Genomic DNA, 25,005 nt, shown 5'->3' with positions numbered 1-25,005 from the left:
TATCTGAACCCTTCTTCCACTCGGGCTACTTTATTAGTTTACACAGTGACATTTGGTGGGTGTGGGGTCAGGTCTGAAGGATGTATATTTAAACTGTGGTAATAAAACCTGCTGAGGGGTGAATGTGAATTTACTCGCTGTTCAGCAATAAAAAAGAAAAGTGGATAAACTCTCCTGAACTGAACTGAACTGAACTGAACAGGTGGGCGTGTGGAGCTCTCCTTTGCCTCCCTGCTCTCCGTCACCACATGGAGACCACATGGAGGAGTCTCTGCGGTGAAGCGGTCACACGACAGAAAAACAAAAACAACAACACAGCGAGTCAACTCCAACGTCGGCTGCTCGCCTGTGGCAGAGGGGGAAGGTTCGATCCCCGTCTGCATGCCCGAGTGTGGGCAAGACCCTGAACCCCCGAATTGCCCCTCATAGAAAAAGTAGATGCACTGATTGAATGAGTGTGTGAATTGCAGTAAACTGAACTGTAAAGTGCTTTGAGTGGTGATGAAGCGCTTTATAAATACATTTACCATTTTCCCTGTTCCCTTACAGCAGCAGCAGCACTCGTGGTCTGTCTCCTCTCCGCCTGTGCAGCCTGTAATGACTGGAGCAGGAATGCTGCAGCTTTTATATACCCCTCTAAAAATAACTCACCCCTTGCTGCCATCTATGGGCCGGACTGACAGCTCCCTGCAGCCAATGGCCATCCCCGCATCCCTGCTGGCTCCTCCCACTCCCCTACTCACGCCGCCTCCTTAATTGGACGCCGGTGACATCATCAACCCCATTTACCTTATTAGGTCACGCATGAAATTGATTGGCAGGTGGCTCCTCCCCCGTGCCTGCCTCCCCTCTCTCGCGCTCTGTGTCTGCAGCTGGAGAAGCAAACCTGGCAACCGGGCAGCCCGACTGGCAATGCGGAAATAGATCTGGCACCCCCGAGCGCGCACTGAGGAGAGGAGCGAGCCGAGAGGAGAGGAACCACAGAGATAACAAAAAAAACCCAACAACTATTTCTTTCCTCTGCTTCTTTTTAGTTTTTGAATTGAAGCGCTCAGGTGCGCTCTCCTGCACCGGCTGGGCTTTTGATCCAGCATTTCTTGTTTTTAAGTTTGAGAGGAAGATTTTTTTTAATCGTTTGGAATCGGGACTTCTTTTTACTGACTTTTCTTTTTTCTTTTTCCTGCATCAAGCATGGATGTGTTGGCGAATTACAGTATTTTCCAGGAACTCCAACTCGTCCATGACACTGGGTATTTCTCCGCGATGCCTTCCCTGGAGGAGAACTGGCAGCAGGTCAGCGCTCATGCGTTTCTCTCTCCTTGTTTTCCGGGGAAACTAGAGGAGGAGGGTTGGGGATGAAAATGTCACGAGATGCGGTGGTTTGATGTTTTTCTGATGTTGATGTTTTTCGGAGTGTGTGTTTCTGTGGCTGCATCAGTGGCGCGCACCGGAGCGCAGCGCACAGCAACGCGGCAGCCCCGTGTAGTTGCGTTTTTTGTTTTTTTCGCTCACATGGAGCACGGCGAGGTCCGCTGACAGGAGGAAACACACACACACGCACACACACACACACACACACACACACACACTCACACAGGGAGAGGGTGAGGAGAGGGAGGAAACAGACGCGAGAGCATTACGCACAAATGGCAAAGACGGATAAAAATGCGTAAAAGCATTTTATCCGTCTTTATATTTACGCTCCCCTCTCTCCCTCAAAAGTCTCTTAAATGTAACTCAAACACTCGCCACTTAAGGCGTAAATAAAACCCTTCATCGCTAATGTAAAAGCAGGAGCATATGAAATCCCCACCTCGTGATGAATTTTGGTTTTTAACTAGAACCCAAACAGGATGACCATCTCCTCAATGACCTGAGAACATCCACCAGGCTGGTTCTCTTATAATTCTTCTTTAATGATATTCTTTGATACAGGACTCCACGTTGGTCTGATAGGGATTAAATTCAGCTTTTATTTACCCTTTGAAGATGTTTATTTTGTGCACATGTCCCAATGGAAAGTTTAATGGGGGATGCAGGATTTTTAGAAACAGTCTATATCCTGTAACTTTCCATTAAGCTCTGGATGCTGCTATATCGTATGAAGTACAGGCTCCATGCTGTCATTTTGCTAAACTGGCAGTTCAGATTCTAAGTGAGACACGATTGAAGGAGAAAGTGGATTGAGTTTTGATTTTCACTCTGAGCTGGTGATGGAGAATTTTGAGTATTTGGATCCTGGTTATTGATGGTATCTTTATATCTGCTCTGATCGACACACAGACAGACACACACACACACATGGCCATGGAAGATGGGCACATGCCTAATAGCTAGTGACTTGTTCTTAAATAATATATCCATATCTGCCACTGTTTGTTTGCAGATAATCCTGCTGAATTATGTATCATCACCCACTATAGAACATACAGTACCCTGCAGAGGAGCCCACCGACTGTTTTAACCTTTATTTCACATGTTCAACCTTATTTTATTGGCATATAAAAAATAGAACTACAGTGTTTACAGTGATTTCCTGTGTCACATGTGGAGGTTTTAAACAGTTTTTGACATGTTAGACAATTTCGAAGCAGAATTAAACAAGAAAGAATCAGGTGATTAAAAACATTTTTGTCTTCAGTTTCCCTACTGAGCTTGATAAATGCAGCTGTTAATTGGAAGTCATCTTCTTAGCCTCATGTGTGGGTGTATGAGTGTGTGTTGCAGTGTGTTATCATCTTAATATGCTATTAAAAGTCTCCCAGTGAGTCCCTGCATGGGACAAAATCTACCTCAGATGGTGCTGGGTCGGTCCATTGTGCCTATGCAGAGAGGGGGTTAGACCATGTGGTCTTGAATGAAGCCCAGACTGCGTTTCTCCTCTCTGACTGTCTTACTGACACAAATCCACACTGTCTCATCCTATTTTTAGTCCCGACAGCACATAGATTCGTCCCCTGTAGTCTAACCTATTTTTGTGGTCTGTAATTATATTGCTAATTGATTGAGAGGTCTTCAGATTTTGATGTGGTGTCTCATTTTCCACAGAATGGCTGGAAAAGCTGTTTAAATTGGTACCTGGAGACATGAATGTAGAGCTGCACGAGGATAAATCAGTTCCACTCAGTGTTTCCACACTTTTACTCTCAGAGAACAGTTTATCATATTACAGATATGAGAGCACATTGTAAGTTATCATTTGGAATTTGACAGCAATGCCATTGTGACGCAAGACATAAGTGAATGATTGCACCTGTTTTGTGTGAGTGGCTATAATGACATATCAGCGAGAGAGTTGTTGTGTATTAGGCTTCCCATTTGTTCGTTACCCTGGCAACAACCAGTGGAAATGAATAGTAATTGGAGGCAACTCCAGACTTTTCGAAGGGACATTTTAAAATGTGGTTGTTTGTGATCTTACCAGGAATTAGATAAGAAGATATATATCAGTTCCATTGCTGCATGTCCAGTACATAGACTGGTCCGAGACATGTTTAGCCAAGATTTGCATGAGCTCTTAGAGCAGAAGGAGCTACAAGCTAAGTTCCACAGAGGTTGTCTTATATCAACTTGAATGTCAACCCACCGCGTTGTCACCCGCTGGTTTGTGATATGCTGTTTTCAGGCCATGAGTTTGGTACTTTGGCCGGTGCCATCTTTGTTTTTCATAATCAGATGTTACCATATTTGGAGGAGGGGTGGAGCCTGACTTGGAACAAGAGGACTCTGCACGCCCACCTACACCTGCCACCTGCACCCATTGGACAATATTAACTGTCAATCACCATGCTCCAATTCATAGAGAGTGACACATCCAGCGACATATATTGTGTCAGGGGTTGGTGGAGACAAAAGTGGAGCTAAAAGGAGTTTGAATTATTGTTATCATAATCATCATGTGGACACAAACACAAATGAATGGTAACATTGCTACATGCGACTGATGGCTAACACTCTAGCATTGACATTTTACAGAGCCACGATTAGTCGAGGTGTGTCGGTCTGCTTAACGTGCATTTATTTTGACCCCATAGCAGTCTGAGCAAATATATTAGCTTTATCTTTCAATGGGCTTCGACTTTTTAAGTTAATAGATAATTAAAGCTAGCTAGCTACATAGATGCAACATGTAAACAAGTCTAATTTCAAACTGATGGAACTTATAAAGGATAATTTCATAGCTACTCATATTTATTTCATCAGTAGGGGGAAGCTAGCACTTTCCCCCTGCTTCCATTGTTTGTGCTAGGCTAGGCTAATAACATCCTGGACCCGTCTCTGAACTGAATTTACAGCGATGAAACAAATGCATTTATAAATCTATGACGCCAAATTTTATTATTGTCCTTTCGTGCAAGTTTCCCATCAATTTACGTTAAAAAAAATCAGAACTTGAAGAGACACAAACACACACACACACTAAGACCAGGCACAGCCATATTTTTTCCACTCTTGTTCCTTCTGTCTCCCTCTATCCCCTCAGTCACTCCATCTCTCCCTCACACACACACACACACACACACACACACACACACACACACACACACACACACACACACACACACACACACACACACACACACACACACACACTGGCTGCACTAATGGAAAGCTATGGTCTGGCAGGATTCATCCCGCCACTTTCGACAGTAATTGGCCGTTTGCTGTCAGACTGACAGAGAAACACACACACAGACATATACTCTGAGACAAAAACACACATGCACACAAACAACCAGATTCATCTTCTCCGTTCGCCACAATAAGTTGCTCTTGGTCTTTGGTCTCTCCTCGTCTTTTATCAGGTACTTTGCATCGAGGCTAAACACGTGGAACCACCCGCCCCGCTCCTTCCTCTCACCTGTCCATCAGTCTTGCTGTCTCTGACATTTGGAGCCCATGTTGTGCGTGTAATTGCTGCATCCGTGCAGGTTTAGAATGATGTGATAGGCTCGAGCAGTGTGTGTGTGTATGAAATGGCAAACCCAGGAACCTCCCAATTAGAAGTAATCCGTTTATTTCAAAGCAAAGTCCGATGATGGAAAAAAACAAAGAGTGTGAAAACAGGAGGATGATTGAGGTGATAAACGAAGAGGAGGTTAAACTCTCTGTCTCTTTCTCTTCTCATCTCTTAATTTACATTCTCTGTGTGTGTGCAGTCATTTTCAAACTGATTGATTTATCTGCTGTGCTGTTGTTTCGCCACTCGACCAGCCAGCTCTGCAACCTCCAGCCCTGCATTTTTCTCAAGAGGGCACTTTGTCAGTGTTACATCTCCTGCACGTCTCGGTTGCTATAATGAAGAATCAAGCATTCCATCTATTTCTGTGCAATCGTCAGTGTTTCCACTAAGGAGAATCTCACAAATCTGAACAAGCCACTCTTCCACAGAAAATCATCCAGTTAACTGCTGTTGGGTTCTCTCTCTCCTGCAGAAGCTGAGCTTTCTGTCTGTTTTCTGTCAAACCCAACAAGCAGCAACATTTCAAGAATCTGTTTTTACCATCTCTAACATTCACACACCGTGTCTAAATCGAAGCATCTGTAACTCAATCTATACATTTGACTTACAAACATTGTTCACTTCCCCAACTAGGTTTGGTTTTCACCCCTATTTGTTTTGTTTTTTTTGTTGCTTTTTTTGTTTGTAAGCAGGATTATACAAAAACTACTGAATAAAACGTGATGGAAAGAAGGAACATGGGACAAGAAAGAACCCATACAATTGTGGGGTGGATCTGGACAAAAGCGCAGATTTAGTAAGTTTTGAGATAAGGCTTTTTTCGACAGCTAGTGGGACTCATCAGTGCAAGTGATGTTGCTCACAATAACAGCATATTCACGTCAATGGACACGTTCAAGACAATGGCAATGACAACTGATTCTCCAGTTAGAGGTTCTGCGTATCGAGCTTCGCCGAACTTTGAATAAACAGGTGAGCATCTCTTTGTGAGCAGCTCTTTGTGAAGCAGCGGTGGTGCAGCTTCAGGGTTCTGTGGACTGGGAGCCGCAGCAGGTCTTTGCTTGCTGCAGCTCAATTACTGCAGATCACTTTTACAGTTTCAGAAAGAAAACTGCAACCAGCATCACCACAGGCCAAACAAACGGCTCATTCCAAACAGGCAGGTTTAGAACTGCAGTCGTAAGACAATTATCTCAAGCGTTGTTTTATGCACCAGAAGTTTATTCTCACTTGAAAAATTATCCTGTCAGTTCTCGTAGATGAAGAACCCGAGAAACTTTTACTTTATTGCCTATCACACCTTTATTCACAAGACCCACTCCCACTCAATATATGAAACAAGATACTGATCATAACCATCACTCTCCCGGCCCTCTCTCTGCTAACCTGTTAACCCTCTGCACAGACCATTGGATAGACTGGTTTTCAAACATCTCTCTCTCTTTCTCTGTCCCTCTGTTTTCTCCCTCTCTCTCTCCACCCGTGGCATGACGCTGGCCCAGGGAAGTTTGACAAGATAATAAATTGCTATGCATGCTGCGGTTTTTCACATTTCACAGCCCAGTAACTCTGTGTGTAGGATGGCAGTGGGGCGGCGGCGAGGGGACAAGCGGAGGAAAGGATGAGAGCGAACGAAAAACACCAGCCGACACAAGAAATGAGTCCAGATAAACAAATGCACATGAAAGTTAGTCAGGAAAGGGATGAGCTTCTTTTTTCCCCATTCTTTTATCACTCCATCCTCCTTTTGTCTGTGCTGCCATCCGTCCTGTATCCCCCCCCCCCACACACACACACACACACACACACACACACACACACACTGTGTTATGTAATTGTCTGTGGAGCACAGCTGCTTCCTCGTAGTCACAGCAGTTCGAAAAAAAAGAGGAAAACAAAGGAACGAAGAGAAAAGGAGGAAAGAGACAACAGAGAAGTGACAGAGCGGCAGGAAGAGAGAGAGATGAAGAGAAGCAGAGATGTAGCCGTTGATTATGTAATAAGTTATTCAAGTTTCAGAAAACATAGGCCACCTTTTAAAGACATAACACATCAAACTGAATACCTCATATTCTCTAAATGCATCAAATGAAACTTTAAGGGGAAACAGGGCTGGAAGATGCTGAATAGAGTTTAATCATAAAAATCAATTATCTAACCAAAGTAAAAATAAAACCTAAAGACTTTATGTTTCAAGAAACCAAAAACCGCAAACACAGCATCCCTATTCCCTCAGAGGCTAAGTCTTTCAAACCATACCTGGCCCAGATAGTTTTCTAAATTGTAGACATAATTGCATTTGCTACTCATTCACTGTCTTGTGACAAATACAAATTAGATGAAGATGTATTTGAAGCAGTAAAAAAAAAGTCATATCTCTAAAAAAAACTTTTATCCCAAACACGTTGCTTCACTTCTTACAGTGTGGAAGCTTCTGCCAATATTCTCCTTAATATGAGCCACTGTAATCACTGCACTCATTCATTTTCTTTTTTATCGTGCTCCCAAACACACACACACAGTTATTGTCTTTTCCTCATTATTTGAAATCACTCGAGTCAAACGCACACACGCCCGAGAGCCCATAATTCAGTAAGTGAATAAGGCGTTCAGTGTACGGCGGCAGAGATTAGATAAGAAAGTGAGCAGTCAGACTGCCACGGCAGGAAAGCAGAACAAATGAACTGCACTCGTGATGGAGAGAGAGCTTATTCTGTGGAAGCCATAGCCCTGATCTTTCAAGACGAGTGGTTTTCTATAGAGGGCAACTCTCCAGCACGATTCACCACGCAGCGCGATTACTACAGTTTACAAGGAGATTTACCCAGTGATCTCTTCACGCTTCACGTACACTCTGATCATCATTGTTGTATGGGAAACACAATCTACATCATGTTTTGCATATATATAAAAAAAATACATGTGAGGAAATGAACTTGATGGCTTTTACTGATTAGTTTCATGTGTCCGAAGTCGAAGTCACATTAACTTTAGCAGAGAGGGAAAGCAGAGGCAAACTGATCTTAAATAACGCCACGAAAAGCTTCCCACAATTTCAGAGCCGTCTTAAGCCGCTTTCAGACATGACCTGTGGATGAAGTCCGGAGAATTGGGTCCGGACACTTTTCCTTTCACCCCTGCCCAATGCGGCGGGAGGTTTTCTGCACAGACGTGTTCACAACAGTAACAAATCCTCCACATTATTCAGATGAGGGGCGGAGCAGCCAAGTGCAGCAGACAGAGGCAGGAAGTGGCGTATTAACTCCGCTGCAGAGATAACTCCAGAATTTGTTTACAGCCCATCTACACAGTCGGCCGATCTTATCACTACAAACTCTCTTGGCATCTTTGTCGGTGTCTTCAAGTGTGTGGCCCCGCCTTTTCATAGAGAGATATTTGTTTTCTTTTTGTTTGTTTCATTTTTGCATCTGTCGCGTGTTTGAAGTGTCATTCACTAAAGGGGAATCCAGCCGGGAATCCCCCATCCAACTCTGCGGTTTTTATGTGGACTTTATAGTAGGAGGCCAGACGGAGAAATTCCTCAGATAATCCAGAGCCTTTCACTCGAACATTTGCATTCACACATGCACCTCCTCCAGAGAAAATATGGAGGAACTCCATAGTATATATATATATATATGTGTGTGTGTGTGTGTGTGTGTGTGTGTGTGTGTGTGTGTGTGTGTGTGTGTGTCAGGAAACAAAGAGAGACTAAATGATTCACAGCAACAAACCATAATCATAATTTGAAGGATTAGAGAAAGGTAAAGTGTGTTTGAATGAATGAATATTAGTTGTACAGGCTGTTATTACACACACACCACACACACACACACACACACACACACACACACACATGCACAACACGACACAGTTGTGTTTGTGTGTGTGTCCTGCTGAGCCAGTGTTTGCAGACCGATTGGCTCAGGGATAAAGCCCTGTGACCTGGCGTACGTCCAGCCCTCCCATTCTCCTCACCCAGCACTCTGCCCGATTTTCGTTTCTTCTCTCCCTCCTCCCTCCCTTTTCAACCCCCACTCTCCCCACAACAGCCTTTTGATTTTGCACATTTCAAAATGTTGCACATTTCCTAAAAATCCTAAATAAATAGTTTGTTCCTGTGGTCTGAGGTGAGGTTGATGTGTCAGCAAAGAAAAGAAGCAATAAAAGCTGATGGAAACATATTTTTCAAGTAAACAATGACATTGTAGGAGCCGCTTCCTCTTCTTTTCTTTCTTCTTCTGCTCTTTTTTTTTTTTTTATGCCAGAGTGGAAAACTGTCAGAAATCCCGCCCAAAAAGAAGGAATAATCAAAGCTGACAAAATCCTGGCGTGTTTGTCCAGAGGAGGCAGAGATAATTAATGGAAATGAAATAAATAAGAGAAGATGCACCAGAAGAGTTACCGCTGCTCTTTGCTGTTATGACAAAAACAGCTGTCACATTGATTCATATTTTACTTTGCAAACCTTATTTATAAAAGAAAAACACACCCACTTCCTGTCTCTGTTCAAAGCTCCTCCGCTGAGCTGCTCACATGAACTGTTTGTGTGTGTGTTTTGGTTATGACATCATTCTTGGTGTGCAGAGGATGTTGACAGTGGCAGAGGAAGTGGGTGTGTGTGTGTGTGTGTGTGTGTGTGTGTGTGTGTGTGTGTGTGTGTGTGTGTGTGTGTGTGTGTGCGCGCGTGTGTGTGTGTGTGTGCGTGTGCATGTGCGTGTAGCTTGCCAAGGCCTACATTTGGCCGTACACCACTCAGGATATAACATGCACACTTTTCACTGCTGGTTTCACACTGATGGAGTCGACTATGTTTAAAGTTAGACCTCATATAGTTTTGCTCTTTGGTCCGTTCAAAGAAAGTCAGGCAGCTGCACAAATACACATTTCTCCTACTTTTAATCTCAATAAGTCTCCACCCCGTCCTACGGCTGTCTCATTAACCACACATCACCTGACAGCCGACAAAAAGATGAAAACACGTCTCGATTTCTGGTTTGTTAGAAATGAAACAGTGTTTGATGAGTGTGGTGGAAGAAACAGAGCTGAGCAGCTTGAAACCAGGTTTTCAACTGGGGAAATTAAGAACCCAGCATATGCCTGCAGTTCATCTTTTTAAAAGATGGAGAATTAATTTGTATTTTCTGCTTTTCATTTCATGCAAGGAAGGGGGGACAATTAAAGCAATATTTTCATAAATGCCAGACTATTTTGTCTTATCTCATGAACCCTAAAGTCGAGTCAAAGATTTCCACTTATGTAGTTATATACGACAGTCATGGGCCATTTCTGTTGACTCTTGTAAAGATGTTAACACAAACCCACTTAAATGGCACCATCTCCCTACCGTGTGGTTTATAGTTTGGATGTAGTTTATTTGACTCTCATCAAAGTAGACCTATTCAGTTGACAAATAGTCACAACCAGTCATCTCTGCAAATGATGAACAGAACAAAAGACCACATTTAAACATTTAAACATATAGTACTATTTCTTTCCCCCAATATCTATGTCTATGGTAGGTAGACAATCAGGGGAAATGTATGTAACATTTCATATAAAGAACTTACATTGAGTTTCAATTCAACAACAGTGGTCCATTGTTATGCTTTATATCAGACAAAACTTTCACAGGTTTCAGCCAACAACTTTTAACTTGAATAGAATCAATACTTTAGAAGAAAAATCCTAGAAAATTCATCAGTGAGTCCCTTGAACATTGATGTTACATGGGGGTAGGAAACCTTTATCCTGTCAAAGGCAATGCCAAAAAACATCTTGTTATACTCCTCAGCAGAGGAAACTCCTCAGGGATCAGAGCAGACAGCTGTTCGTCTACGGCCCACAGGTTGGACTTCAACGCCCCTGATAAAAGATAAAGGTGAATTATTGCCACACTCAGTCAAAGTGTGTCCGTATTAAACTTTCTCCTCAGTTTCATTATATATGTCACTTTGTTTCAGAGCATTTGGGCAGAATAATATACTCAGTGTGAGTTTAGGTGAGTCTGATGCCTTTGTCGAGACGTAACAAGAGACAGAGAGAGAGAGAGTTACAGTGATGATGGAGTGAGCCAGTGTTCTTGTACGCATTTATGTATGCATGATTGGTGTGTGTGTGTGTGTGTGTGTGTGTGTGTGTGTGTGTGTGTGTGTGTGTGTGTGTGTGTGTGTGTGTGTGTGTGTGTGTGTGTGTGTGTGTGTGTCTGTGTGTGTGTGTGTGCGCAGACTGGGACACTGTAAATGGGTCAGATGCAGTGGAGGAGGATGACCTTGGGAATTTGTCCTGTTTTTTCTCATGAGTCTGCCGACGCACTTCTTTGTCTCAGAGAGAGCGAGAGCGAGGTAGAGAGACGAGGACGGAGAATTGAGAGTCAACAGATCCAACCAAATGATGATTCGGTGTCAGAGAGTAATACGCTTATTGATGGCATTGAACTTTGGAAACTGTGAGAAACGAACCCAGACACTGAGGTATGCGAGATCTGGAGATCGCATCAACCTCGTGCTTTCACATCTCTTTTCTTTGACATGCCAATAGTACGTGTTTGAAATGTTGGAAATACATTTGTTCTCCCTGTCGTGAGCTCAGAGTGGGACTACGCTCACGTTTAGTGCAAAAGCAAACTTTGTGTACGCAAGTTCAAACTTCTTCGTATTTAATAGCCGGTGTTTGGCAGTCTTAAATTCAGTGGTGATGTCATCCCTACTTTCATGTTTATGCCAGCTCTCATTGGCTTGATCCACCTGATCACACACACATGCAAACAGCTGCAGGGTCAGCAAAGTTAAAACCTCTGAGTCACTAACTGAACCCACATTTTGTCATTACAGCGAACATCCTTCCTACTGCAGCTTTGAGTGATCGGACTCAGTGGTTGGGATCAGACTAACGTTTGGAACTGAAACACACCTTGTAGTGTTATTAAAAAAGAAGAACTACTCTCTTCCACTTCCAGATGTCTCTTCTTTAAGCCTTCACGCCTTTTCTATTCCCTCCTGTCCAAACACCAGATATCTATGGAGACAATACTTTGTGTAAACATATTCATCATGAATGTTTGAGTTTGGGATTATTTGGTCACCGTTTCCAACATTTGTCACACTTGTATTTTATGTATAGTGTTTCTTAATCAGGCCGGTTGTGCTGCTGCATATGAACAAATGGTTGTGTTGTCTGGCCCAGCAGAGCCATGATGCCTGCTATACTGGGATATGTGGGTCGTCAGCTATTTTAATCCACAATGTTGCCGGGAACACCTGAGGAATAGACAAGTGCTGCAGTGTTTGTGTGTGTGCGGGGGGGGGGGTTGGGGTGTGAGTGTGTATCTGAGGAATATGGAATGAGAGGAAGGTGTGTTTATACTAATGCAAATAAGGTTTTGAAAATGTTTACATGTCAAACAGAGCTCTATCATTCTCTAAAGATAAAGAGAAACCACTGAAGAACTAGTTCAACCTGTTTTTTTTAGTTTGCAATGATTACTCATTAGAGACCATCTGTATTATAAGATCTGAGGTTTTAACTTGCTGTTTAGAATTCTCTGCTGCTTCCTTTGTTTCACAAGCAGGCGTTAACGATATAAAGACGGACGACGCATCCACACGTTCTGCAACAATCTAGAAATTTTGCTCAAAACAAACAAACACTGCCATCGTGCTGCGATGACATCATTTGGCGTCTGAGTCTGCACGCTAGCGCTCATGGTGTCAAGCCACAGTGTCTAGGTCCATCCAATACATGTGCTCGACCAATCGCGATTCAGTCTCCGCTGTGTTATTTCACCACATTTTGATAGCATCAAATATGTAATTAAAACCAAACTTACTGGAAAAGTTAACACTTATTCATAACTTGAACAAACATCAATGTGATAAGAACAACCTAAAATGACAGAAACATTTATTTCACACGTATTTTCACAATTTAGTTTGGTCCATGTCCCATCTGCTAATGTGGAGAAAGCATTGTTTATGACATATACTGCGGCCACCCACCAGGGGGCGATTGAAAGGTATTATCATATTGTTGTTTTTATTGCTATTTTTTTGTTGCTGTTTCTATTTTTTCCATATTATAGACACAATTTAAATAATAACAGTAGTTGCTTGCCTGCGTTTTTTTGCGATGTGGCTTGTTCTCTAAATCCACTGGAGACCAGTGTGCCCACTGTGGACTCTGTGGCTGTAGCCCAAAGCAAAGACAAAGAGATGCTCTTTCAGATTTATACACATTAGTATGGACATGACCTCAGTTTCCAGTTGGATGAAAAGAAAACTCCACTTTGATGCCAATTGCAGACACTGCGTGTGTGTGTGTGTGTGTGTGTGTGTGTGTGTGTGTGTGTGTGTGTGTGTGTGTGTGTGTGTGTGTGTGTGTGTGTGTGTGTGTGTGTGTGTGTGTGTGTGTGTGTGTGTGTGTGTGTGTGTGTGGAAGAGGGGGAGACGTCTGAATTATTTAAGGGTGAACTGCAGGACACAGCAAAATGGAGAAAGCGGAGGGTGTTTCTCTTTTACCCCCAAGACAACTTTCTAATGCGGAGACGGCTTTATCTGGCTACATGCACACACGCACGCACGACACACACACACACACACACACACACACACACACACACACACACACACACACACACACACACACAGAGGGAGACATGTATGAGTCATGCGTCCACCTGTTTTGCTTTCCAGCAAAATAAGATCTCTGGAGGTGAAGGAGAGAGAGAGAGGGAGAGACCCTGGTGTAAAACAGAAAAGGTGTGATGACAGTGGAAGCTCCCTGGAGTCATGCACACACACACACACACGATCTTGTCCTTTTAAGGGCTCTCCACTGTCTAGAGTAAATCCCTCGGCTATCATATAAACTCTTAGCTGAACATAAACCTTCAGTAATTGTAACATTTTCATTATTTGCCATTAATTTGATTATGTTATATATTATTCATTTTGTCCTGATAAGTTTCTGTTAAAGTTTCGTTTAGTGTTTTTTATGGCAAGATATTTGAACAAGAGCCTTGAAATGTGCTGCAGGAGATGGCCCTTCCTGGGCTTATTTACCATTTCATTTTTGTTAATTTAACAACATACAGATGAGTAATGACACATGGGAAGTAAAACCTAAAACTAAACCGGGTGCAGGTTTGTTCTTTTTTAAAACAGGCCAGAAGGTTTCAGTTGATGGATTTAATGAGGAGTGTGGAAAAATATGTGGATCATGTGCTTTGGTCTTCACGGTCACCAGATTTCAAAGCAGTTCAACACCTGTGTGATATTTTGGAGACAGTTGTTTTCAAGAGAAGTAATAAGGGACATCATTTCTTCATATTTTTCCCTTTTAAGAATTACACAAAAACTACTGAACCAAATTTATTCAGACTCGCTGGAAAGGTGGGGTTTGGGCCAAGGGAGAACTCATTAACTTCTTTAGCAGATTCAATTGTTTTTTTTCACCTTATTTAATCTTGTGAGAAATGTTGTGAAGACCAGGCATCTGTCGCTAATATCTCTGAACAGGTTTGGATTGAAATAGAATAGAACTTGATTTGAATCTGGATCTGGATTTTGGATTTTAATAGGGTTCTATTCAGTTACTGTATGGTAATAAAAAGAGCTGGCAAATGTGTAGCTAAGATGATGAGGATTCAGTGACTTACAAGGAGTTTTGACGTATCTGTTGGTGCAACAGGGACACACAGCTACATGAGTCTCGGCATGGTAGGTCGTGTTTGCAAAACAAAATGAATTTGGTTAATTTGTGAATTTTTGGATAAATACTGAGATAAAATGGTTCTGTTTACTCCAGACTTCAGGTCATAGACTGCAGCCGTGACCCTCTTACAGTCATAGCATGTGACATGTTTTAAATTATTCAGTGCCATAAAGATGTTTGGGTTTGAGAGCTCGGTGATGCATTTATTCTATGATTTTATTTTCTCTTATGGGCGCTGCTTTGTGAAGCTAAACAATACAATAAGAATCACACACACACACACACACTTTCTGAAATGGTTTTACATTGTATTGATGATCACATGTTACTGTGCAGAACATAATAAGTCAATTTATCAGCCTGATGTGATTTGGCTCTCTTTGATAAATTCTCATTACAGATAATGAAGTGAATGAATTTAAACGAGTGGAACATAAAGGAAGGGATCAGCTGCTGTCCCATCTTAATGGATTGACCCTTTCTGTGTGGGTGTGTGTGTGTGTGTGCACATGTGTGTGTGATGGGGTGGAAGAGGGCTGAAGTGAGGGATGAGGTCATGGTGTAGTGTGAGCATGCGTGACTGTGTGAAACAAAGGCCGATAGGACTGTGTGTGTGTATAAGTGATGACTTCACTTGTGCATTTATTTATGATCAGTGTTGCACCTCAAGCAGTGTGTGTGCGTGTGTGTGTGTGCGTGTGTGTGCGTGTGCGTGTGTTTCCCACCTTAATTGGATTGTTCTGGTCTTCAGCAGTGATTTTTGACAGTAGAGTCTGAGTCTATTAATGCATAAAACTGTCTTTACCATCCGAGCATTAAGACTTTAAATTACTTTATGTACATTTATTATTTTGGGTTAGGGTTAGGGTTAATACAGGGACCTTAATGTGAGGCTCTATTCACTGACCTAACAGAGACACCCCCTGTATGAGGTTGAAGGGTAAAATGTCATATTGTTAACACGGAACACGGAAAATTAAAATTCAGACATTTCTTCAATTTTCTTCAGTAGATCATGTTGGTACAAGCCATAGACTGAAGATGGACAATGCTCCTATTAATTAGAAATGAAGACAATCCTCCCAGATACAATCACTGCCATTGTGCATATATGGAGCTAGAATCTGTGCAGTTGCGATCAGGGGATTGAGCCTTGACACAGAGGTACCACCGATACAAGCGCTGGACCAATCACGAGTAAGACTCAGGTGTCAATCATGACACTTCACCCCATTTTTCACATAACTAATTGAAACCAGTTTTATCAGAGAAATTAAAACTTGGACTTTCGGTGTGAAAAGAAGAACCTAAAATGACAGAAACCATCTCTAAGAAAAAAATATGCTCTTTTTAATTTGGTCCATGTCCCATCTACTGACATGGAGGAGGCAGAATTTATAACCTTCACTGCAGCCAGCCACCAGGGGTAGATCGAGAGCCGTCCATCTTTAAATACAGTCTGTGGTGCCACAATAATACTCATTGACCAGCTGAATTTTTCAAAAATAAACATTTCCTAAAAAGATTAATCGTTAGACTAACTCATTTTCAGTCATAGCAGTGAAACAGAGAGAGCTGACAAAATAATTATCATCCCGTTACATTTGCATTTTCATCAACATACAACGATGTAAAAAGTGAGTTGGACGAGTTTTTCTTCCGTGCAGCAGCAGCATGTGTCTGCCAGGGGATGTTGTGCAATGAAGCCCTGGTCTGAGTCAAGACACATGTGTGCACAGATGTGCTTTGCTGATTGAAAATAAGAGCGTTTAATGTATAAAATGGAAACATTTGCTCAGACAGAAATAGGAAGAGGTGATTGCTTTTGGCGTTATATTTCTCTGCCTGCGGAAATGTCTCGGTGATGTCTCTCTATTTCTCTTGTTTGCCTTGAAATGATAAACTGTACTGAAAGCAGCTGGGTGGTTCACGATAAGATTTTGTGTTCATTTCTTCTCCGTGGCTCGAGTGTTGATTTACAGCTTCTCTCTCAGCTTCTCACCAAACAACATCATCAGCTGGTCAACACTGCTGTTGACTCGGCCTCTGATACACATCAGCAGATCCTCGGTGCACTCGCCGCTGTAGCTCGACAAAGTCGTTTTGGAAGAAACAACAGCCGAGAGCATCATGGGAGTTATGGCCAAGACATGTCTTTTTGTGCTGTTGTAAAGAATTTTAGTATATAGAGACTGGGGCTCTTGCTGATGATTGGCTGTGGTATATTTAGACTGTATATAAAGATGGACGACATGACAGCTCCTCAAAAGTGTCTCCCTGGTGGCTGACGGCAGTATGGGTCCGCCTCCTCCATGTTAGCAGATGGGATATGAACCAAAAAAAGAAAGTCAAAGTACACGTCAAATAGGTTTTTCTTAGGAGATGGTTCTTTTCATTGTTCTTATCAAACCTATTATGTAAGTCCAATAGAGTGTGATTCAATCTAAATATTTCTGTCTGAACTTAAGAGAAAACTGAGCCTGACCTCAATCCGACAGAGATTCTGTATTTTGACTATTTTGATTAGCTGTACGAAGTTAGTGTTACCATCCCTGACACCCACGGCCATTGCTTGTTTTCCCAGAAAACCCAGCCAACATAACCGAAATGAACTGGAATAGCATTTCAAAATCTCTGAACCCGGCCTGGGTCGCAATGGGCTCGGGTCGGTTATCCACACTCTGATGTTTAAGTGTTTAGTACGTTTCATTAGTTATTTGATGCTTTTAAAACTTGTTGAAACATTGTGACTGACATCTGAGTCTGAGACCTGCGATTGGTCGAGCCGGTGTATCGTCAGGACCTCAATACAGATATTATACAGTCTATGGTGGTGACCATCAGGGCGAGCTGTGGGACAATATTCATTGTTTCCAGCTTATAAACACGTTTGTATATTTTTCTTCTCAAAAGGTGACAGGTGGTTTGTACATTGTACAAACTACAGTGTTGGAGTGCAGCTCCCACAAAGATGACAACACAGCAGTTTGCACAGGTCGATGAATGAGGACAGTGCAGGGGTTGTGGTGCATGGTCGGGTTTGCTAAAATCCGGACTTGTGTCTTAGTGCAAACCATTGATTGTGAAACCCACTGAACTATAGGACGTTCACCTGCTTTTTTACTAAAACATGTGACCATCAAGCGACTCTATGGAGCACAACCATGATCTGAAGAGTAACAGTTCTTAATGGGCCTTCGTGCTGTGGAGAGACGGTTTACAGCAGCTTTTTACTCCATGAAAAAAACATTTTCTGCTGTGAGCTTCAAGTTCTGATGTTATTTGTCGTGACAGAGACGACACCCAGGACACAGAGCAGTGACACACACATGCACACACAGAGTCAATATGACCTCACATAGGTGACAATCCTCTACTTCAACACTATCATTGCTGCCTGAGTGCATCTAACTCTATCATTTTCTGACTCTGTGTGTGTGTGTGTGTGTGTGTGTGTGTGTGTGTGTGTGTGTGTGTGTGTGTCTTTTGTTTTCTGCCACTTCTCTTTCTTCTCCCGTCTCTCGTCACGTCTTTGTCTCAGTGTTGTTCTCAGTGCTGGCTGCTTTTCTTTGGCCCTCTCATCGCTCCGAGCAATGAAGATTAGTTTTGCACTCGGGGCACACACACACACACACACACATACACACACACACACACACACACACACCCAAATGCACACAATCCGGCTTCTTACATCAAGCTGTTAACCCCGTTTATAAGTGTGGCCTTTGAATCAGCTTGGTGAAAGTGTAATCCCTGCCTGACTATTTAATGGTAATCTCCATATCCTGATTAGATTACACACAAACACACGCACCACAAATTCACACAGACACATGTGTTGTCTGCAACGCTCCTCGAGGACTGAAGTGAAAACCTGTCCATTTGGTTCTCTCTGTGTTTCTTGGCGACTCACAGTGTTTGATGTGTCTTTTTTTTTGTTTCTGTCTCTTTTTGTCGCGTCTTTTTTTAGCACTTTATCCTTCATGTTTGTTAACTGACAGAACAGAGAGACAGGAACCATGTGGAGAGTCTTTGATGGCACCAGTCGAAGAAAGTGGAAAGTGCATCCACGCCTTTTATATATCTGCATTCAACTTTATTTTTGGAGCTATTTTACTTTTAAAAACCAAATATTCACACTCTGCAAAACAGTTTTAACTTTGATATTGTCTGTTTGTACTTGGGCTGATTTCTACAGTCATACTTGTCCCATTTACATGGCTACAGCAGAGAGTCCAAGTGCAGTCACAATTTGTATGGTTGTGGGACTGAATGTACAGATTCTGGCACTAAGTGTAGGCTGCATCCAGACGGACAATAGCCCTGAGTCCAAAAAAAGAGAAATACAAAATTAAAATGCAGCCTCTCACTGCATTGGCACAGCAGCAGCCCTAAAACACAGAGCTCCAGGAGAAGAGGGGAGAGTTGGACCAGGTTCAACTTTCACTGCAGCACAGAACTTGAGTCAATGAAATATGCACAAGCAGGAAATGACTTTGACTTTTTCTTACATGCCGCTGTCCTCTTCTTCTCAAAGTCATGAACAATACAATCCTTCAACCAAATGTTATTGTTCTCGCCGCCCCCTCCATGATAGCTGCCTCCTGTGTTGGCCACCGCTGGTCGGCTGTATCCTCATTGGTTGTCATGTTTGTGCCCAATGCGGCACCCAAGAATTCACTTTATCATGTTTCAGAAACAAAACACAGCTCATCTCAAAAGCAAGGAAGATGTAGATATTTAACGAAAAAGTGACGTCCGCTCAAGTCGTTGAAGTTGAGTCAGTGTCAGTCAAGGAAGTCTGATTTGAATTAAGTTATATGACTCGATTCACCCACCTCTGGCAAACAGCCCAAATCGAATTCTCCTCAAGATTGTAGATGGCGGATTAAAAACTTTTCAGAGTAATAAATTCAGAGTATTATTAAATTAAAATAAGGAAATGGACAAGATGCAGCGAGAGAAGGACAAACAAAGACAGGAAAGAGAAGAAGTGCACAGAAAGGAGAACGCATAAGACGAGTGAAAGGACGCATCACCAAAAAATTTGTCGTTGCTGTGATTATATCTGAAACACAAAGAAAGAAGTTGTGTTAATTGTTAACTCAACAGTGATGCTTGGGCAGGATGAACGCACATTGTGTTCACAGATTCAGTTTTGTTGAGTATTTCAGTCACTGTAAATCAGAAAGTGTTAAATTACTTGATGTGACGTTTGCTCTTAGATGTTAAAGATCAATTAAAGATATCATCTGTTATCTGTACTGATGCTTTATTTTTTATTGTTGTTAATTTTGGCAGTGTACAAAGCAGCCACACACAAACATTCATGGCACAAGAGATCAGTCTCGCTTCCACATTAATTGTTTAAATCATCCCAACGGCAACATTCATAATTCTAACCGTATGGTTAAATCTGTGGTTAAAGGTAAACAGATGTGTTTTTGTCATTTAAATGTATGCATCTGCCATCTTTATTAAATTTAATCACCTCCATCTGTTCTCCATATAATCTATGATCACAAAAGTTGGTCAGATTTTTGTTCCATGACCTGTGCACATGGACCGACTGACTCCTGTGAGCAATGAGGAGTTGTTGGTACACACTCAACCAGCCAACTACTGACACACACACACACACACACACACACACACACACACACACACACACACACACACACACACACACACACACACACACACACACATTACAGTTATTTAATGAATGTATTCTTCAGACTGCAAGCTGTCAGCAATATGCCAAGAATGCATCAGGGGGCAAAAGTCAGCATGTGTGCTGTAGTACACAGTCTGTCCTTGCACACACACACACACACACACACATGCATGCCATACACACACATCAGTGCTGACATATACACTATCATTGTGCAGAGCATCATTTAACAGCTTGTGGTGTCTGTTTGCGCTCAGACCGATGTGTGGGTGATAAAATCAGACTTGTTTTTCAGGGTTGAAACCATTTAAACTAAACGATCGTCAACAACAATAACCTCATTTAACCAGAATGAGAAATGGCCGATGAGCGTCAGTTCACCAAATAACTGCTGGGTGAGCTAATGAGCTCTCTGCCAGTGTGTAGAGGACAATTAGAATTCAGAGCCACAACTGGAAAACAAGGATTAATAATGTGTTTCTGCTTTATTCACTTTATTTACTGATGGAAAACCCTTTGTGTAAGTGTGTGGTGAGTTATGTTGAATTTGAAGAATGAAAAGTAAACTTTGGAAATAGCATCAGCATTACTTACCTTTGGAAGGTCACTTGAAAGTCATTGTATTCTGCTGGCTTTATATACCTCAGCTGAATGCCTACGTGTAAATTTGTTTATAGCACAGACAGCCTTTATGTCTTTTATATATCCTGTTGTATAAGTTTAGTTAATAATGTTAGTAAGAGGCCCCTCTGTTTTCTGTGCAGCGTTGCCAGATGGGAAATGTTGATGTATTGTACCAGAGGCAAAAAATGATCGTATGCGAGTCATACTCAAGAAAGTAAGAACAAAACATAAAAGACAAATAATTTGCTTTTGAATTAACAATCCTTTCAAAAAACAGTAAAGAGTTTTTGACATGACATTGATAAACTGAATTTAGTGACAAAGTTGAAGCAGTTTCTGAGACTTTCATTATATTCTCCTTCATGTTTTATTGACTATTTTCTATCATTTGTGTGCTTGTGATGCTTTAACTCAAGACTCAACTGTAATTAAAGCAACATATTTTATTTGAAGATAGTCATGATATACACGCCTTTCATAGTAACAGATCAGACCATGGGATATTTGTCGTTCATTGGTTCATTTCCACTCCATTCCATCCAACAAACTCTGGCTCCATCTCTAAGACTGCCTCCAGTAGCATAAATAGTTGATGTATCTGAGCCTGGCTTCCACAAAGTCAGCCGCTCAGAGAGCAGCAGCAGGACGGTATATATGGTCATACCATTAAGGTTGAGGTGTTAGATGTTAGGCTTTGTTACATGTAACGCTGGTTCTGGCCTCTGACAGCATCTGCAGGACTCAGGTGGCGCAGCCCGAGGCCTTCTTTTTCTTTTCTTTTTTTTTACCGTGACACCAACACAACATAAAAAATGTCCGTGAACTCAGTCACGCAATGCAAGCCGCCCTCCAGGACCCTCCACGGGGAGACGGGATGGTAAAGGCCAAGCTCAGCACAGCTTGACTGACCTTAAACAGGCTTCTACCTCATCTCACACACACACTCACACACAGTTATAGATACTGTCATATTGTCACACGCTGGAGAAAATGCAGCGGTAATATCAGCGTTTTTCAAAGCAGGATTCAAAGCAGTGCTACCTGCTGACAGCAGCTGATGCTTAAGTAAAACTCACCTCACTCCACAAAGCACGAGTATAAAAGTAATCAAATGGGAATTTGCATACTTATCATGATTGGACCAGCTGCCATGCACACACCGTGGTACGTCTTTCATTCTCTAAATAAAGCCACAGACCCCAGTGTGTGTGTGTGTGTGTGTGTGTGTGTGTGTGTGTGTGTGTGTGTGCGTGCGTGTGTGCGTGTGTGTGCGTGTGTTTGATTCTGTCATAGGCTACCTTTGGGGACACATTTCAGACTCATTTTTGTATGTCTTCAAATTAATTTAAGTCTATGTAAATGTGACCTATGTTTGATTGTGTGTTGTCCAGATATTACTCCTGTTGTGGGGACCTAAATCTGTTCATTTAGTCGCATTACAGGGACTTATCTTTGTTATGGGGGCATTTTAAGGTTTTAGGTTAGGTTTAGGTTAAGGTAAGGGTTAGGTCAAGTAGTAACTATGGTTAAGGTTAGGGTAAGTCTCCAGGAAATCAATGTAAGTCACTGTAATGTCCTCTGAAGTCATGGTAGTCATGGAGACATGACTGTGTGTTCTGGTTAAGTTCAGGGGTAAGATGTGAATTGTGGTTAGGTTGAGTTCAGGGTTAGGCATTAATCGATCACGGTTTATTTTAGGGTTTGTTTAGGCTGTTCACAATGAATAAAAGTCAATGTAAAGTCCTAACAAGCACATCCTTTCAAAATGGCGTGTGCGTGTGCGTGTGCGTGCGTGTGCGTGCGAGCTTGTTCCAGCAATTGGGAATAGTGTTTTCTTAAGTGCACGTACACCCACATGAATGCCATCTCCTCTCTGGTCTGGCTACTTGGAAGGAATGCAGTCTCATATCTCAGCATTAACATAATGTTCTACTTCCGCGGGTTCACTGGGTTCGGTGCAGTGTGACTCAGTACGGCTGGTGGAGACAGAAATCCTCTCTGTAGGACACTATTTTCTCTGGGTTTGGGTTTTTAAGGTTGTTTATTTAATGTGCATACACTTTAGTTACAAAGATAACATCCTTTGAAAATATTATCCTCTATTCCAAATCTATTTTATTTGTATTTTATATGCTGTCTATAAATTTATGTATATAGAAATAGAGCTTGTACAGTGTATATATGATTAAGCATTACGCATTCCATACATTTTACATACGAGGAGACACAAGAAGAGAATTCTCTGCATGTGTTTGATCAGCACTTCATTAAAACCATGTGGTCTTTACATTGAACTGAATGTTAAAACCCAAGAGGGAATACTATAGTTTTATGGCTGCAGCATTCGTTTACATGGACATAAACGAGTCATTTACATGGAAATGACTTCTGCATCATTTCATACAATTTCCCCCTGATGCTTGACATCTTTAGGGTATATGGTTTAGAACAATGGGTTGAGAAACCAACATATCTCTTATTGTGACAAATTAAATTACAAATTGTTACAAAGTAAAAAATGTTAATTCTCAATCCAGTTTCTTGCAGGTACTTTTTATTTTTATGTTCTGTTTTTGTGTGGATGCATGAAAGGATTGATTTCTGTGACATTCAGCCTTTTGATATTTTACTCAAAATTACATGGAAGCGTTGCCAAATAGTCACATGTCTACCTATAAAAGATGCCTGGTTTCCATTTTGTGCTGTGCCGATATTCCTCTTCAAGACATTTCCCAAAACAATAATTTCACATCTGTTGGCAAAAAGGTGGAACAGCACCAGTTGAACCGGACCAAAGTGGAGCTAAAGGGTAGATTTCAGACCTGCTCCCTGAGTGTCTTGGCCCTCACAGACAGGGGAGCAGACAAATGAGACAGTATCAATATTGAAACAGGTTAATGGGCTAATGAATGTGGAGAGTTCTGCCTAATGTTCCCAACAGAGCTCCTAGCAAAACCATTAAAGCACTTTTATATGACTAGACAGGCACAATGCAGTAACTCGATTTATGGGGTACTTTCATGGTCAATTAGGAAGGGAGAGAAAGGCCTGATAGAAGAGGTTAGCATGTGTGTGAGTGTGTGTGTGTGTGCGCGCATTTGCCCTCACCCCTGTGTGACAGTGTTTGTGTGTGTGATATGAGCTTATTATCTTTAGACAGGGTTACGCCAGTTTTGTCGATATTGTCCTGACCTACACTACTTTGTGTCATTGTGATCGACGCGTAGTCAGACTGAAAACTGCACAATAAAGAAGCTGTCAATCAAACGTCATCATATCTGTCATATCAGAGGTGGATATAAGGGACTGACTGACTGGACAGCGACTAATAACAATTCAAATAGTCACCTGGGAATCCTCCAGACCTCGGTGTGTCAGACTGAATAATAAAGTTTGACATTACTTTTATGAAAGCAGAAGCTCCCAATGGAACAATCTTATCACCTCCTTTATTACCTTTTACACAGCTGAGTGCAGGTGTGGCCAAATGTCCTTTCTTCTTCAAAACATTTTTCAGATGACTCTGCCCTCGGGGGTCTTATGAAATGACAAAGATCAGACCTACAGAGATGAAGCCGGCCACTTGAATGTCAATACAGGCGAAACCAAGGAGTTAATTATTGACCTAGAAGGAAATATCCGGGCATTCCTGTTGACATGAGTTGAACTTGAGTGTTTGAGAAGACAACAAGACCCCATAGAGGAAATGGTCTCAGTCAGGTCACAAACAAATCCTGGTGCAAACCATTGACTCCAATTCCTCCCACAATCTTGAAATGAAGCCAAACTATCCCGGATACGAACGCTGTCATCTTGTGCATTTGTGCTATCTATAATGCCCAACTACATGGTGAACTACTTTGCTAAATGAACTTGCAACAAACTATTCTATATATATATATATACATACTTTCCTTCTTGATTTATTAGATGTACTGACGACCTTTGGGACCTGCTTGCTGTGCTTATTTTCTCACTTCTCCCTCAAAATTGGATCATTTATCACCTGCAATGAAAAGTGGTACGG

The 25,005-nt window shown here is 41.9% G+C and overlaps 1 protein-coding gene across 1 annotated transcript in view; it reads left to right on the top strand.

Annotated features, from left to right (window-relative positions):
• Window positions 1-870: 870 nt before the first annotated feature.
• Window positions 871-25,005, top strand: part of klf7b (Kruppel-like factor 7b) — a 66,694-nt gene continuing 42,559 nt past the window's right edge. The window contains exon 1 of the mRNA XM_035174835.2: window positions 871-1,293. Within this exon, the coding sequence (XP_035030726.1) occupies window positions 1,192-1,293 (102 nt within the window). The 5' untranslated portion in view covers window positions 871-1,191. The remainder of the gene's footprint in view (window positions 1,294-25,005) is intronic.

Source organism: Hippoglossus stenolepis, chromosome 13 (genome assembly GCF_022539355.2).
Source record: "Hippoglossus stenolepis isolate QCI-W04-F060 chromosome 13, HSTE1.2, whole genome shotgun sequence".
Taxonomy (NCBI): domain Eukaryota; kingdom Metazoa; phylum Chordata; class Actinopteri; order Pleuronectiformes; family Pleuronectidae; genus Hippoglossus; species Hippoglossus stenolepis.
Note: the sequence above shows the minus strand (reverse complement) of the source record. Positions and strands in the feature narration are given on the sequence as shown.